General features: G+C 39.1%; 1 protein-coding gene across 1 annotated transcript; it reads left to right on the forward strand.

Moving 5' to 3' along the window:
* The first annotated feature begins 1969 nt into the window (after positions 1-1969).
* LOC105119266 (wall-associated receptor kinase 2-like) lies at positions 1970-4691 on the forward strand. Its single transcript, XM_011017390.1, has 3 exons — positions 1970-2831; positions 3017-3166; positions 3373-4691. The coding sequence occupies exons 1-3, from the start codon at positions 1970-1972 to the stop codon at positions 4551-4553; spliced, it is 2193 nt and encodes a 730-aa protein (XP_011015692.1). The 3' UTR covers positions 4554-4691.
* The last annotated feature ends 10026 nt before the right edge of the window (positions 4692-14717 follow it).

The raw sequence follows: 14717 nt of genomic DNA on the forward strand, positions 1-14717 counted from the left end.
AAATACCAATCCCGCCTCGGCCATTCTCTCCCCTCCATGTACAAAACAGGCCATGGCATCACCACCTGCCATCTCACAGGCCTGAAAGTCCTCAGACAAGGGGTCCTTTTTTCACATCTGCTTCATTCCACACTTTTGCTTTTCACACCAGCATTTTAGCCCATGATTCACTTCCTGCCGGCGATCCCAGGATTGCTATGTGTCAAGCGGGACAAAATATTGCATCCCTGCACAATCACATTCCCTTCCAAATCCAGGTAATAGCACACCTAGAATACACAGTGTTAAAAATATCTAGGATGGAAATAAATTTTAAGTTGGTTTAGAAATGCAAAAATATTATTTTTAAAGTATTTATTTATTCCACATACAGATAATACAGATAATATTTTTAGGATATAATTAAATTCCTTAAAAAAATAAAATTAAAAAAATTATATATATATATTTTTTATAATAACATACTTTTATAAACTTAAAATAATATAATTGTTCATCAAATAATATAATTATTAATAATATATTATAACTGTTCATTAAATAATATCATTATTAATAAAATAATATAATTTTTCATTAAACAGTATGACTATTCATGAAATAATATAACTATTAATATTAAATTTCAAGTTAAAAATATTTTATGTTTTAACATTATAAATATTTATATAATAACATTAGAAAGTTAAATAAAAAATTTATCAACTATAATTTAATTTTTTATACAATAAAAATTCATACTTGAAAACATTAAAAACATTAAAAGTCTAATTCTAATATTCTAATATTATAATGTGAGATAAATATTTTTTTTATTTTATTTGCAAACTACCTTATCACTTATCCTTTTACCTCTTGCGTTTAACCAGCTGTTTCCTTATCTATGTATAGGCCATTCAGCTGCCTTTCATCCATACATTTATTCAAGTCCAGTTCATTAAAAAAAATATTTTCAGGTGCGTTTTTAGCATCATCTTCATACCTTTATTCCCCACAAACCTCGCATCATTATTTTTCTCCATCTTTCCCGCACCAACACAATTTGCAGCTAATTAATGAATGAGAATAGGATCCCTATGGAACACTTGCTTCGTTGACAAAGATTCAATCCCTCCACCATGCTTGACGGACTACATCAAAGAAAAATAATTCATGTTCGCCGCAGTTGATACTCAATAGTGCTACCAGCCCACCGTTGATAGCATTAGTGTCCCATGTTTTTGAAAACTGTCAACGACCCTGTAAATCAAGACCCACACCGCCTGCAAAAACCTGTCCACTTATCTAATCTCTGGTGTATAATCAGTACAGTACAGAGTACATGTATATACATCACCACGTAATATTTATATATTTAGCTAGTCTCTTCAACAAGTCCTTGGATTCTATGACTTAAATTAACGATAGATGATAGTCTTTTATTCTAATGATCTTCCAAGAAGTTCATTGTGTTGTTGTAAAGATTGGGACAAAATAAAGTATGATTTGGTTGAAACTACAGATTTATATATTTTTTGATATTGAGTTAATTTATATGTAATTACTTTGTTTGATGATCGATGATGACGAGTTTTGGATGTATGTTTAGGCGAGGAATTCAATGTAGTTTCATACAATGGTTGATGTTGATATATGTATTCTTGGATGAGTTACCTCTAGTAATACGATGTTGTTTTTTCGATAAGAAATATGTGAGTCTTGTCGCATTTTTGGCTAGTTATTTGATTAATAGCATAATTTCTTATAGGATGGTTGAGTTTCTTGTTTTTATAAACAGCCGGTCGGTAATGCTTGTGAAATTTTATAAAGGGATGTGCAACAAAGGTTGCCGCATTCTGTCATCAAGGCTTCATCATCAGACAGTGTGCCCTAAGAAAACAGCTGTTCATAGAAAATTCCTATTATATATTCATTTCTTGTTTAAATGGCAATTAGTTAACTTGGGGAGTGTGAGAAAACGACTCTCCAGATGAGGGTGTCTTTGCTCATGATGTTGGTAATGTTCTGGCTTATGACAACTGAATCTTCAAGCCAAGATGTGAAACCTGGGTGCCAAGAAAAATGTGGGAATGTTAGTGTTCCTTACCCCTTTGGGATTGGGAAACCTGACTGTGCCATGGATGAGCATTTCTTTCTGAATTGCAGTTCAAATGAGGGTGGTGCTGAACTGTGGTTTAGAAGCAACATGACTGCTCGTAAAATATCGCTGCTGGAGGGCACAGTGACTGTAAGCATTAGTACGGCATATGACTGTTATGACAAATTGGGGAATGAAAATCGCATTTTCGATCAGTCAATGAAACTTGGACCAGGCCCTTTTACGTTCTCAGACACCATAAACATATTCACAGCTATCGGCTGTGATACGGCTGCCCAGGTGACCAACGAAGAGTTTACATATGGAGCTGCCTGTCTATCCCTATGCACAAAATATGTGAACATGACAGATGCAAATACTTGCTCAGGTTCTGGATGCTGCCAAACCTCGATTCCCATGGGCCTCAAGTCACTTGATATTTCATCTTATAGTTTTTTCAACCACTCGAATGTTTCGGATTTCAATCCCTGTGGATTTGCATTTTTAGCGGATACGCGCTCCTTTCATCTTTCAGATTGGCCGCTCAGTCGCATGGCAGATGGAGAAGATACATCAGATGTTGCGATTGAATGGGTAGTTAAGAATGAGACATGTGAACAGGCTAAAGCTAATACAAGTGCATATGCTTGTGGCATTAATACAAACTGCACTTATTCAGAGAATGGTCAGGGATATCGTTGCGTATGCAATGAAGGCTTCGAAGGAAACCCCTATCTTGAACAAGGATGCCAAGGTAAACAGATAGATGCTTTTTGGAATTTCTGAAATCTTAATAGTTCTTCTGGTTATATTCACAAAAGAAACAGTACTTTTCTACATTGTGATCCGATCATGTGGGGTATTTCCTTTCCTAATTTAATATGCATATAAATAATTTTAAGGTTTATAATCATATACTGATTCCTTGTGTTTTTATAGATATTGATGAGTGCAAATATCCTGAAAGATACCCATGTGAAGGTAAATGCAAGAACACTATTGGAAGTTACAAATGTCATTGTCGATTTGGCAAGTATGCTAATGGTGAAAACGGTTGTCAGGGATTTGGTGGTATCATAATTATATCAGGTAAATATCCTTTGCATTTTCTCATTCCGCCGTGACATTTTTTTTTCCTGGGAGAAACTCTTGCCATTACTAGATACAAATTTCCAGAAATCCCTTCACATTACTCTGGATTATCAGAAATTAAGATTTTGCTTACAGTTATAGCACAACCGTTTCTTTCTTTAAAGTTGCTGATTTCATATCCTATGATCTCTTTCTTTCAGTAGCTGTTGGGGCAGCAGTTTTCCTATTGATTATTTGTTGCCTACTCTATGTAATCTGCACAAAAAGAAGAAGGGACAAGAACTTCAGAAAAAATGGGGGAATGGTTTTGAAGCATCAGCGAGTAAGGATTTTCAGAGAGGCAGAGCTGGAAAAGGCAACCAACAATTATGTTGAAGATCAGAAACTTGGGGAAGGTGGTTTTGGTTACGTTTACAAGGGAGTTTTAGCAGATAATACCCTGGTTGCTGTCAAGAAGTTTAAAGGGGTAGACAAGGATCAGCTGAATGAAGAATTTCAGAAAGAAATTGGCATTGTTTCACAGGTCAACCACAGGAATGTGGTCAAGCTCTTGGGCTTGTGTTTGGAAACCAAAGTGCCATTGTTAGTTTATGAGTTCATTTCAAATGGAACTCTTTACAAGCACATCCATGATAAAAGGTCACAGATATTAGCTTCCTGGAGCAATCGTCTGAGGATAGCATCAGAGATTGCCCTTGCACTTGATTACTTGCATTCTCTAGCAGACCCTCCAGTTATTCATGGAGATGTCAAGTCAGTGAACATACTTTTAGACTATAACTACACGGCAAAGGTTGCAGATTTTGGAGCTTCAGTGCTGATTTCTTCAGGCCAAAGCTTTATAGCCACAAAGATACAAGGGACTTTTGGCTACCTGGATCCAGAGTATCTTATGACGGGTAATTTAACACCAAAGAGTGATGTCTTCAGTTTTGGGGTTGTTCTCATGGAGCTTCTCACAGGACAAAAGCCAAACTCCCATGTCAAGTCTGGAGAAACAAGGAACATTATTGAATACTTTATCTCAGCACTGGAAAATAATAATCTTTTCGGAATTTTGGATTTTCGGGCAGCTGATGAAGGTGAAATGGATGAGATCGAAGTTGTTGCTGAGCTTGCAATAAGATGTGTCAACAGCATGGGCATAAACCGCCCGACCATGAAGGAAGTATCCGATGAGCTTGCTAAGCAGAAGGCCCTTCATGAAAGTTCTTGGTCACAGCACAAAAATGATGACACCAAGCATTTGCTAAGTGAATCGCCACGCTCTTTCTCCGAAAGTGCAAGTCCTTCCTCAAGTCATTGTCAGAGCACTCATAGCGTTATATCATTTCAGAGTGAGAACAATACTGATCGTTTAAACTCGCCAATTATCATTTTGTGACATTGATCACTTGGACAACCTCGTGATGTCTGAATCTGAATTGTTTTGATATGCAGTTCTATTCGTAGTGTTGGAATGCCACATTTTAGCAAGCTGTAGCGATATGTGAACCAAATAGTTTGTATTATTAAGTTGTAGCTTTATGGACTGTGATGGTGTCAAAATATATCTCTCCGTTGATTTGCCCAGCAATTTAGCAATGTCAGTCAGATTATATCAAGACATAATTAGCCTAGCCTATCTATTTATAGAGTGATTATAGCTATAAATATTTTGTGATTTCCTGTATATTTTAGCTTCCTATATAATTAGGCAAATTGATGTAATTGTTGAGATTCGGCCATGTAATTAACTCAAGCTTGGCTATATAATAAGTAGAACACTCATAAAGAGATCATCGAATATAACTGACTAGAGCCAAAAACTTAGGTTTTCTGGGTCAATTCCTCGAGGGTTGTTGAGTCAACTTACAGGTTCATTGTGGTGTGACTTTTGTGGCTGGTTGCGCTGGACAGATTATAATGCACACAGTCTCTTCTCTTTCTAGGGCAAACAATTGTTTTGGGCTTGTTCTTTTTGGGTTGCGATGCTTAGTGTCACGGGGTTAAATTTTTCACAACGAAATTCAACCCAATGCGGCAATCTAGTCCCAACTAGACTCAGCCTTGCCTCCCCTTTTCGCTCATGTTTCCTACGACTATGTGTTTCGTTCACCCAACAAGGTTCCCACAATTATCAAGTCGTAAACAAAGAACAAACACAAGCAAATACACCGAAGTTTACAAGAATACCTCTCAACCTTTATTTATCTCATCAACAAAGGATTACACAATACAAGTATGTGTACTATGCACAAAATCGCATGCTACACAGCAGAGGCTTGGCAGCCTATTTATAGACAGATGTGAGCTGCTAGACTCACCTATAATCCCTATTTTTCATGGCATAGTGGGGCACTTACTCCCCATGATCTCCATGATCCCTCATTTTTGGGGCATAGTGGAGCACTTGTTCTCCCATGAACTTAATGGCTTACCCATGATTCCCAATTTCCAAGGCATAGTAGAGCACTTTCTCCCCCACTCAGCTGCCACTTCCCCACATTTTGCCCCCATGATACAACCATATTCTGCCTATCCGCATGGCAGTCCCTACTGCCTATTCTGCTGCGTCAGCTGCTGACTTAGAAGGTCCATCACCTAAGCTCCCACGTCCATGCCAAGTCGCAAGCTCAACGACTCGCATAGACCATTGCACGCTGCCTGCCGAATTCGTTTCTGCCTATGCAAGGCTGCCGCTGTCCATTGCTGCCGAATTCTAGGCAATGTGCTTTCGTTGGCGCATCCCCTCGCCTAGAGCCTTAACAAACCACCCCCACTAGAAGAGTCCGACGTCTCGTCGGAATAGATGTGAGGTAGTTTTGCACTTGATCCTCAAATTGCCACAAATCTGTGTCCTTCTCCCACGAAACCTCTTCATTCTTCTTCCATTTTACTAAGAATTCTGTCCGCCGATTCTTTTTGTGTTGGCCAAGTCGACGATGATCCACAATCTTGACGATACCATCGTCAAATTGCTTGTGAATCGTAGGAGGAGCTCGTTGCGACTTACTTCTTTTCGGATCCTTATTGTCTTCATAAAATGGCCGTAAGTAACTTACATGAAAAGTAGGATGAAGCTTCAGCCGTTCGGGCAGCTTCAATCTATAGGCGACAACCCCTACCTTTTCAATGACCTCAAAAGGTCCATCGTATCTTGGCACCAACCCTCGGTGCTTCGACGTCCCCACAATTTTCTTCTAAATTTACAGAGTTAACTTGAGCAACACCTTGTCACCCACACTGAATTCCAGTAACCTTCGCTTTTGATTTGCATATTTGAGCATCCTCTTCCTTACCTTACGCAAACTATCTTGAGCTTGCTCAAACAACTCTTGTCGCTCCATCGCAAATCTGTATGCCGCTGGACTCTTCCCACCAGATATCTGCACTGCAATCTCGGTAGAGTTTGGGGTTGTGTTCCCAAAACCAGCTCAAATAGACTTGCTTTTGTTGCCGAGGATTTTTGAAAATTATAGCAAAACTTCGGACTATCTAGCAACTCCAACCAGTTTCGCTGCATTGCTGTCATGTAGTGTCTCAAATATTCCTCTAGCAAAGCATTTATCCTTTATGTCTGCCCATCGGTCTGCAGATGGTTGGCATTCGAAAACTTCAACCTTGTTCCCATCATGTTGAACAATGCTGTCTAGAATCTACCCGTGAATCGCACATCGCGATCGCTTACAATGTCTGAGGGTACTCCAAAGTATTTCACCATGTTGCGGTAGAATAAGTCAGCAGCCACTTCGACTGTACACACCGTAGGGGCAGCCTCAAACACCACATACTTGGTGAATCTGTCCACGACAACCATGATCGTGTTCATGCCATCCACCTTTGGAAAGCCAACAATGAAGTCTATCAAAACTGACACCCAAGGCTTCTCTGGAATCGACAGCGGCTGTAACAAGCTTGTTTCTCGTTGTCGTAAAGTCTTGTCTTGCTGGCACACAAGACAAGTCCTGATGTAAAGTTCTACATCGTCTTCCATCTTCGGCCAATAATAAGTCTACGACAAGAGAGCAATCATCCTTTCTCTACCTCGATGTCCTGCCCATTGTGGATCATGAGTCTCTGTCATTAAGTGTTTTCGCAGCTCCCCTTTTGGCATGAAGATTCGACCCCCCTTTGCATAGAGTACATTTTGTTCCAGCCAATACCTCCGTATTGTCCCTTCTCTTACAAGCTCAACCATTTTCTTGTACGCTGCATCTTCCCCAACAGCTTGACGAAGTCGACCTAGCATATCCGACTCCACCTGAACAATAGCAAGAATAGTAGCAATTACCTCGCGTCTGCTGAGTGCATCCGCAACTTGATTATGGCTCCCCGGTTTGTGCTCCCATACAAAATCATATTCGGCCAAGAATTCCTGCCACCAAGCCTGTCTCTGTGACAATTTCTTCTGTGTCCTGAAAAATGTGTTCGCAACATTATCAGTCTTGACCATAAATTTTGGCCCCAACAGATATACTCTCCATATGCCTAGGCAGTGCACCACTGTCATCATCTCTTTCTCATGCGTTGAGTAATTTTGTTCCGCATCAGTTAGCTTCCGACTCTCAAAAGCAACTGGATGTCCCTCTTGTACAAGCACTCCCCTAATAGCCATATCCGAAGCATCAGTATGCACTTCAAATGGCTTCTCAAAATCAAGCAGCCCCAAAACTGGAGCTGACGCTATCACTGTTTTCAGCTTCTCAAAAACTTGTTGGCAGTCAACCGTCCATTCCCAACTCCGATTCTTCTTGAGAAGATTTGAGAGAGGAGTTGTTTTCTTGCTATAGCCCTCAATGAATCATTTGTAGTAGTTTGTAAGCCCAAAAAATGACCTCAATTCCAGGACTAATTTTGGTGCTGTCCATTCAACGATGGCTTGAATCTTCCGTGGATCTATCTTCACCTGTCCTTCTCCAATTAAATGGCCTAAGAACATAATTTCATCTTTTGCAAACTCATATTTTCCCTCTTTACATACAATTCATGTTCTCTCAATCTACTTAAGACTTTAGAGAGATGAGTTACATGTTCTTCAATACCTCTACTATAGATTACAATGTCATCTAAGTAGACTACAACAAAATTATCTAAGAAATCATATAGCACATCATTCATTAGATTGCAAAATGTTGTTGGAGCATTTGTTAGGCCAAATGGCATAACTAGAAACTCGTATGAGTCATACCTTGTCACACAAGTAGTTTTATGCTCGTCACCATCAGCAACTCGCACTTGTCAATACCCCGATCGCAAGTCCAATTTCGTAAAGATAGAGGCTCCACACAATTTGTCCATCAAATCCTGAATTAAAGGGACAGGATATTTGTTTTTGATTGTTACCTTGTTAAGTGCTCGGTAGTCCACACACATGCGAAGGCTTCCATCCGCCTTCTTTTGAAACAGCACAGGAGCACCATATGGAGCCTTGGAAGGGCGGATAAATCCCGAGTCAATCAGCTCTTCCAATTGTTTCCTCAATTCTGCCAATTCCATTGGCGACATTCGGTAAGGGGCTTGAGATGGTGGCTTTATCCCTGGCACCAACTCAATTCAATGGTTGATGGTCCTCCTAGGTGGGAGCTTCTTCAGTAGCTAAGGCGACATCACATCCTTGAATTGCTACAGCATGCTAGCAATTTCATTTGGCACCTCTCTACAATAGTCTGTCTTCTAATCAACTATTGTCGCAAGAAACACTTCCCCTCCTTTCCGCAATGCTTTTTCAATAGCAATTGCCAAGACCAAGCTTTTCCCCTCTTTCACTACTTTCGCAGCTGCGATATTGCAACATGGGACGAAACGTGGGCACCCCTCACTCACAATCATGACTTCATTGAGATATGGCATTAAAACAATCTTGGCTTTTCACAAAAAATCAAGACCAAGAATAAATCGTAATCATCAAGATTTACGACCAACACATCATGCTTACCTCTCCACTGATCCAGCATTATCAGCACATCATAAGACATCCCAGCAATTCTCTATGCCTTCGAGTTTACTGCCTTTATAGATGTATGCATATCACTCAGCCATAAGCCAAGTTTCTTCACCAGCCGATCTGCCACAAACGTGTGGGTTGCACCTGAATCCAGCATAGCATTCACGTTTTTACCATTTATCCCAATCTTCACATACATTAGATTGTTTATAGCCCCTGACTTTCCCTTTCGCAGTGTATCAATCCTCGCCAAGTCTTGATCAACAGGGCAGGTTTTGGTAGTCGTATCCCCTGATTCAGCTACCAGGCAGTTTATCACACGCATAGGATTGACATACGTAACTACCCCCTCATCCTTATCGCTACCCCCAGCCCAGATAGCATTCAACTTTTCCCTCTTCGGACATTCCCTCACAAAGTGAGGACCATCACATATGAAGCAAGTGAAATTCAGTTTTGGACTCTTACCTTGTGCACCCATAAACTTAGCCTTGCCTTTATCCGTGGCAGCAGCCTTCGATGCACCCCCACCAAATTTCTTCTTCATCTTATCCTCCTTATTCTTTCCCTTAGACTTGAAGAAGGTTGATGTATAGCCCTCTCTAATAGTTGATTTGAAATCAACCAAACTGTTTGCAGCAGCAATAACGGAGGACAAATCCTTTACGTTTTATCATCTTAGTTCCGCTTGCGCCCAAGTTTGCAATCTAGACATGAAGTTGAACAGCCTGTTCTCCTCAGACATATTCTCGATGTCGAGAATCAAAGAACTGAAAGATTTAACATACTTATGAACTGACCTTTCATGTTTGAGCCTTTCAATTCCTCCCGCGCCATCCACGATGCGTTGTTTGGAAGGAACTGCTCCTTGAGCTCCTACTTGAGACGATCCCATGTCTTAATCTTTGGACGTCCAGCACTCAAGTCATCTTTGGTTCTCGTCCGCCACCAAAGTTTCGCATCACCTGTGAGATACATCATGGTAAGATCCACTTGTTCAGCCACACCGATCTTTGCAACACTAAAGTATTGCTCCATGTCCCACAAGAAATTCTCAAGTTCTTTAGAACTTCTTGTTCCACCGAAACACTTCGGTTCATGCAACTTAGGCTTAGATGTACTTACCCCAATAAGAGTGTTTCTCACTGCCCTTTTCAGGATAGCAATCGCCTCTTCGGCAGCTTCCAATCTTTCACTTGATTCTGCCGCAAGAGATATGTACAAGCTCTCAGCCCTTTCAGCACATTCCATAGCATCCTTCAAGCGATCAATAATGGAACGTTCTTCGCCTTCCTCATTTGACCCTATCAAGGTCTCAAGACGCATCAACCGTTCCCGAATAGCTTTCATGACTTCTGTTGCATGTTAGAATCAACCGTGCTCTGATACCAATTGTCACGGGGTTAAATTTTTCACAACGAAATTCAACCCAATACGGCAGTCTAGTCCCAACTAGACTCAACCTTGCCTCCCTTTTTTGCTCGTGTTTCCTACGACTATGTGTTTCGCTCACCCAATAAGGTTCCCACAATTATCAAGTCGTAAACAAAGAACAAAAACAAGTAAGCACACCGAAGTTTACAAGAATACCTCTCAACCTTTATTTATCTCATCAACAAAGGATTACATAATACAAGTGTGTGTGCTATGCATAAAATCGCATGCTACACAGCAGAGGCTTGACAACCTATTTATAGACAAATGTGAGCTGCTAGGCTCACCCGTAATCCTTATTTTTCAGGGCATAGTGGGCCACTTACTCCCCATGATCCCTCATTTTCGGGGCATAGTGGAGCACTTGTTCTCCCATGAACTTAGTGGCTTACACATGATCCCCAATTTCCAGGGCATAGTGGAGCACTTTCTCCCCCACTCAGCTGCCACTTCTCCACATTCTGCCTATCCACATGGCAGTCCCAACTGCCTATTCTGTTGTGTCAGCTGCTGACTTAGAAGGTCCATTACCTAAGCCCCCACGTCCATGCCAAGTCGCAAGTTTAACAATTCGCATAGAACATTGCACGCTGCCTGCCAAATTCATTTCTGCCTATACAAGGCTGCCGCTATCCATCGCTACCAAATTCCAGGCAATATGCTCTCGTTGGCACATCCTCATGCCTAGAGCCTTAACACTTAGGCTTCAATGGTTGGTATGTTTTTATCTTGTTCTTTCATTATTGTGTTATGGAAATCATGAAATCAACTTAGATTTATGTGGTGTGCAGATAAAAATCATGGTACTTGAAAATTTTAATTCCGTAGAAAAGAGTTATGGCGTTGATAGAAGTGACTCAGCTCCAACTAAGCTTTCTAAATTGGCTTGATGGCAGGTCAAAGATGTTAGAGTCATGTTATAGATCTTAAAATCTATTGACCTTCAGATCGTGTTAAATCTGAGGCCACACAGGACTATTAAAAGTATGTGGGAATTTTTAAAGAAAATTTATGACCAGAACAACAACACAACACCATGTTTTCAATAAGAATATGAGATTGCCAGATACATTCAGGGTGACCTCTCCATTCAATATTATTTTTTTGGGTTTCAAAACTTATGGGATGAATTTACTAACATGGTTTATGCAGTGTGAGATGCATCTCTCTCAACTGTTCAGGAGGTTCATGAATAGAGTAAAAATGACCGTTTTTGATGAAATTACAGCTTGAATTCAAGGCAAATTACTCTAATTTGATGAACTGTGATCCCTCTTCTTTATTAAATGTGTTTTTGGAGAATTAATTTGGGAGGAGCAGCTTCTTGCAACACAAGCCAAATCTCAGCAAGATAACATCACATCTAATATCGTGGCATGTGCAACTCTTGGGAAAGGTAGGGGTAGAGATACGTGGAAGGTTTAACGCTTTAAAGTGTGTTTGGTGTTGCGGTAGATATTGTGGTTATGGTTCGAAAAAAGTTGTTTGATAAAAAGTATTTTTAGTTGAGGTTGGTTTGAAAAAATAGGTGTTTGGTTAAAACTATGGTTGAAATTAAAGTTGAAGAAAAAGTAGTTTAATGTGTTTGGTTAAAAAAGCTTTTGAAATTAAAGTTATAAAATAAATTTTAAAAATATATATTAATATTGATGATTTTAAATTTAACTATTATAGAATTAATTACTCCTATTATATCATGAAATAAATAATACTTTATATAAAATATTTTTTTATTTTATTAAACTATTTATAATTACATTACTCATAAAACTTATTCGATAAGAATTACAGTTTTTATAATTTTTTAAGCGTGTAATAAAATTAGATAAAATATTATCAAGTATAAAATTGATATTACAGTGCGAGTGAATTTAATTTACTCTATATTAGTTTTTTGAGAAAAAAATATTGTCCACATCACAGTGCAAATAAATTTAATTTACTTTAAACTAGTTTTTTTTTAAAATATTAATAAAATTAACACTTAAAAAGACATTAATAAAATGAAAAAATATTAATGAAATTAACACATAAAAAAATATTGATAAAATTAAATGAACACTAACAAAAAAAAACACTGTATGAACAGTGTAATCCACTATGTACTGTAAGTGAATTGCACTGTTCACTTGAACAGTGCAATTCATTGTGAACAGTGCAGTGAATTACACTTTTATGTTAATTGCACTGTTAACTGAACATAAACAGTAAATGAGAAGCAACATTTCTCTGCTTTTTATTAACTGTGTTTTAATTGTAAAAATTATGTGGGATCCATGCACAATAAATCGATTTTTTTCTTTACCAAACGGCTACAAACTGTATTTTAATTAAAATGCAGTCACAACCGCATAAACAAACGAGCTCTTAGTTGGAATTGAAAGGAGTATAGGCACACTATTGCCAACTATTCAAAAAAATCTTGCAATGACTACAAGAAGCCAAGCCATATTATCAAAGAATGTCTTATTCATCCCTAGAATCATCAAGCTCATGCTTATCAGGCTACAACTGGTTCTTCTTCTTTTACTGGTCCTTATACAGTTAGTGATCAATCTATTCTTAAACCATAGATGGTTCAACAGATAATTATGTCAGCTTTTTCTACCTTAGTGTTATGTATGGACACAAATAGTAGGTGGCAGCCATGTGATTGCAATGCAAGAGTCAATGGTAGGTGCCTAAACAAAGAAAAATGGTGCCCACCATAATTGACAAAGGAAGAAGATTGTCTCCCATATCAACTATAAATAGAGGGTGCCATTGATAGTTGAGTATCACACGAAATAGAGAGAAACACAGAGAGAGCTAAGAGTGAGAGTTGAGTTGAGTAGAGAAGTTTTTCTCCTCCTCTTTGTTTTGTTGTTTGTATTGCTTTTAAGCCTGATTAATACTGTAGATCGGAAAGGAAAAGAGAAAGAGAGAACTATGTTATTTCAATAAATAAAAAAACTTATGTTCCATATGGGTTATGTCCCTTTATATATTATTAGAGAAGGTGGTTACTTCTTTTAGTAACTTCTCTAATAAATTGGATTAGGCTCATCCATCATGGACGGACCAGGCCTAGCTCAATAATCAACAAATACAAACCAATAGCTCCGTGGAGTAAACAAGTTGTCAAACCACGTAAATTGATTTGTTTTTTGAATGCTTAAATGTCCTAACACTTAGGGCTCTAAGGTAATTGTACTACTGCATCTCAATCTTGACTTGTTGATTCTGCTCCATCTAATCATCTGACTAGATTATAGACCATCACAGATGAAGCAAGTGAAGTTTGGTTTTGGACTCTTACCTTGTGCACCCATAAACTTAGCCTTGCCTTTATCCGTGGCAGCAGCCTTCGATGCACCCCCACCAAATTCTTCTTCATCTTATCCTCCTTGTTCTTTCCCTTAGACTTGAAGAAGGTTAATGTATAGCCCTCTCTAGTTGTTGATTTGAAATCAACCAAACTGTCTGCAGCAGCAATAACGGAGGACAGATCTTTTACGTTCTGTCGTCTTAATTCTGCTTGCGCCCAAGTTTGCAATCTAGACATGAAGTTGAACAGCCTGTTCTCCTCGGACATATTCTCGATGTTGAGAATCAAAAAACTAAAAGATTTAACATACTTATGATCTGACCTTTCATGTTTGAGCCTTTTAAATTCCACCCACGCCATCCACGATGCGTTGTTTGGAAGGAACTGCTCATTGAGCTCCTACTTGAGACGATCCCATGTCTCAATCTTTGGACGTCCAGCACTCAAGTCATCTTTGGTTCTCATCCGCCACCAAAGTTTCGCATCACCCGTGAGATACATCATGGTAAGATCCACTTGTTCAGCCACACCGATCTTTGCAACACTAAAGTATTGCTCCATGTCCCACAAGAAATTCTTAAGTTCTTTAGAACTTCTTGTTCCACCGAAACACTTCGGTTCAGGCAACTTCGGCTTAGATGTACTTACCCCAATAGGAGTGTTTCTCACTGCCCTTTTCAGAATAGCAATCGCCTATTCGGCAGCTTCCAATCTTTCACTTGATTCTGCCGCAAAAGATATGTACAAGCTCTCAACCCTTTCAGCACATTCCATAGCATCCTTCAAGCGATCAATAATGGAACATTCTTCGCCTTCCTCATTTGACCCTATCAAGGTCTCAAGACGCATCAACCGTTCCTGAATAGCTTTCATGACTTCTG

This window comes from Populus euphratica, unplaced genomic scaffold (genome assembly GCF_000495115.2).
Source record: "Populus euphratica unplaced genomic scaffold, PopEup_1.0 scaffold2697.1, whole genome shotgun sequence".
NCBI classification, from domain to species: Eukaryota; Viridiplantae; Streptophyta; class Magnoliopsida; order Malpighiales; family Salicaceae; genus Populus; species Populus euphratica.

Excerpts from the sequence above, each read along its gene's own strand:
- LOC105119266 (XM_011017390.1), top strand. The coding sequence starts at position 1,970 with ATGAGGGTGTCTTTGCTCATGATGTTGGTAATGTTCTGGCTTATGACA. Across the intron at positions 2,832-3,016 it reads TCTTGAACAAGGATGCCAAG|ATATTGATGAGTGCAAATAT; the intron begins GTAAACAGATAG and ends GTGTTTTTATAG. Across the intron at positions 3,167-3,372 it reads TGGTATCATAATTATATCAG|CTGTTGGGGCAGCAGTTTTC; the intron begins GTAAATATCCTT and ends TTCTTTCAGTAG.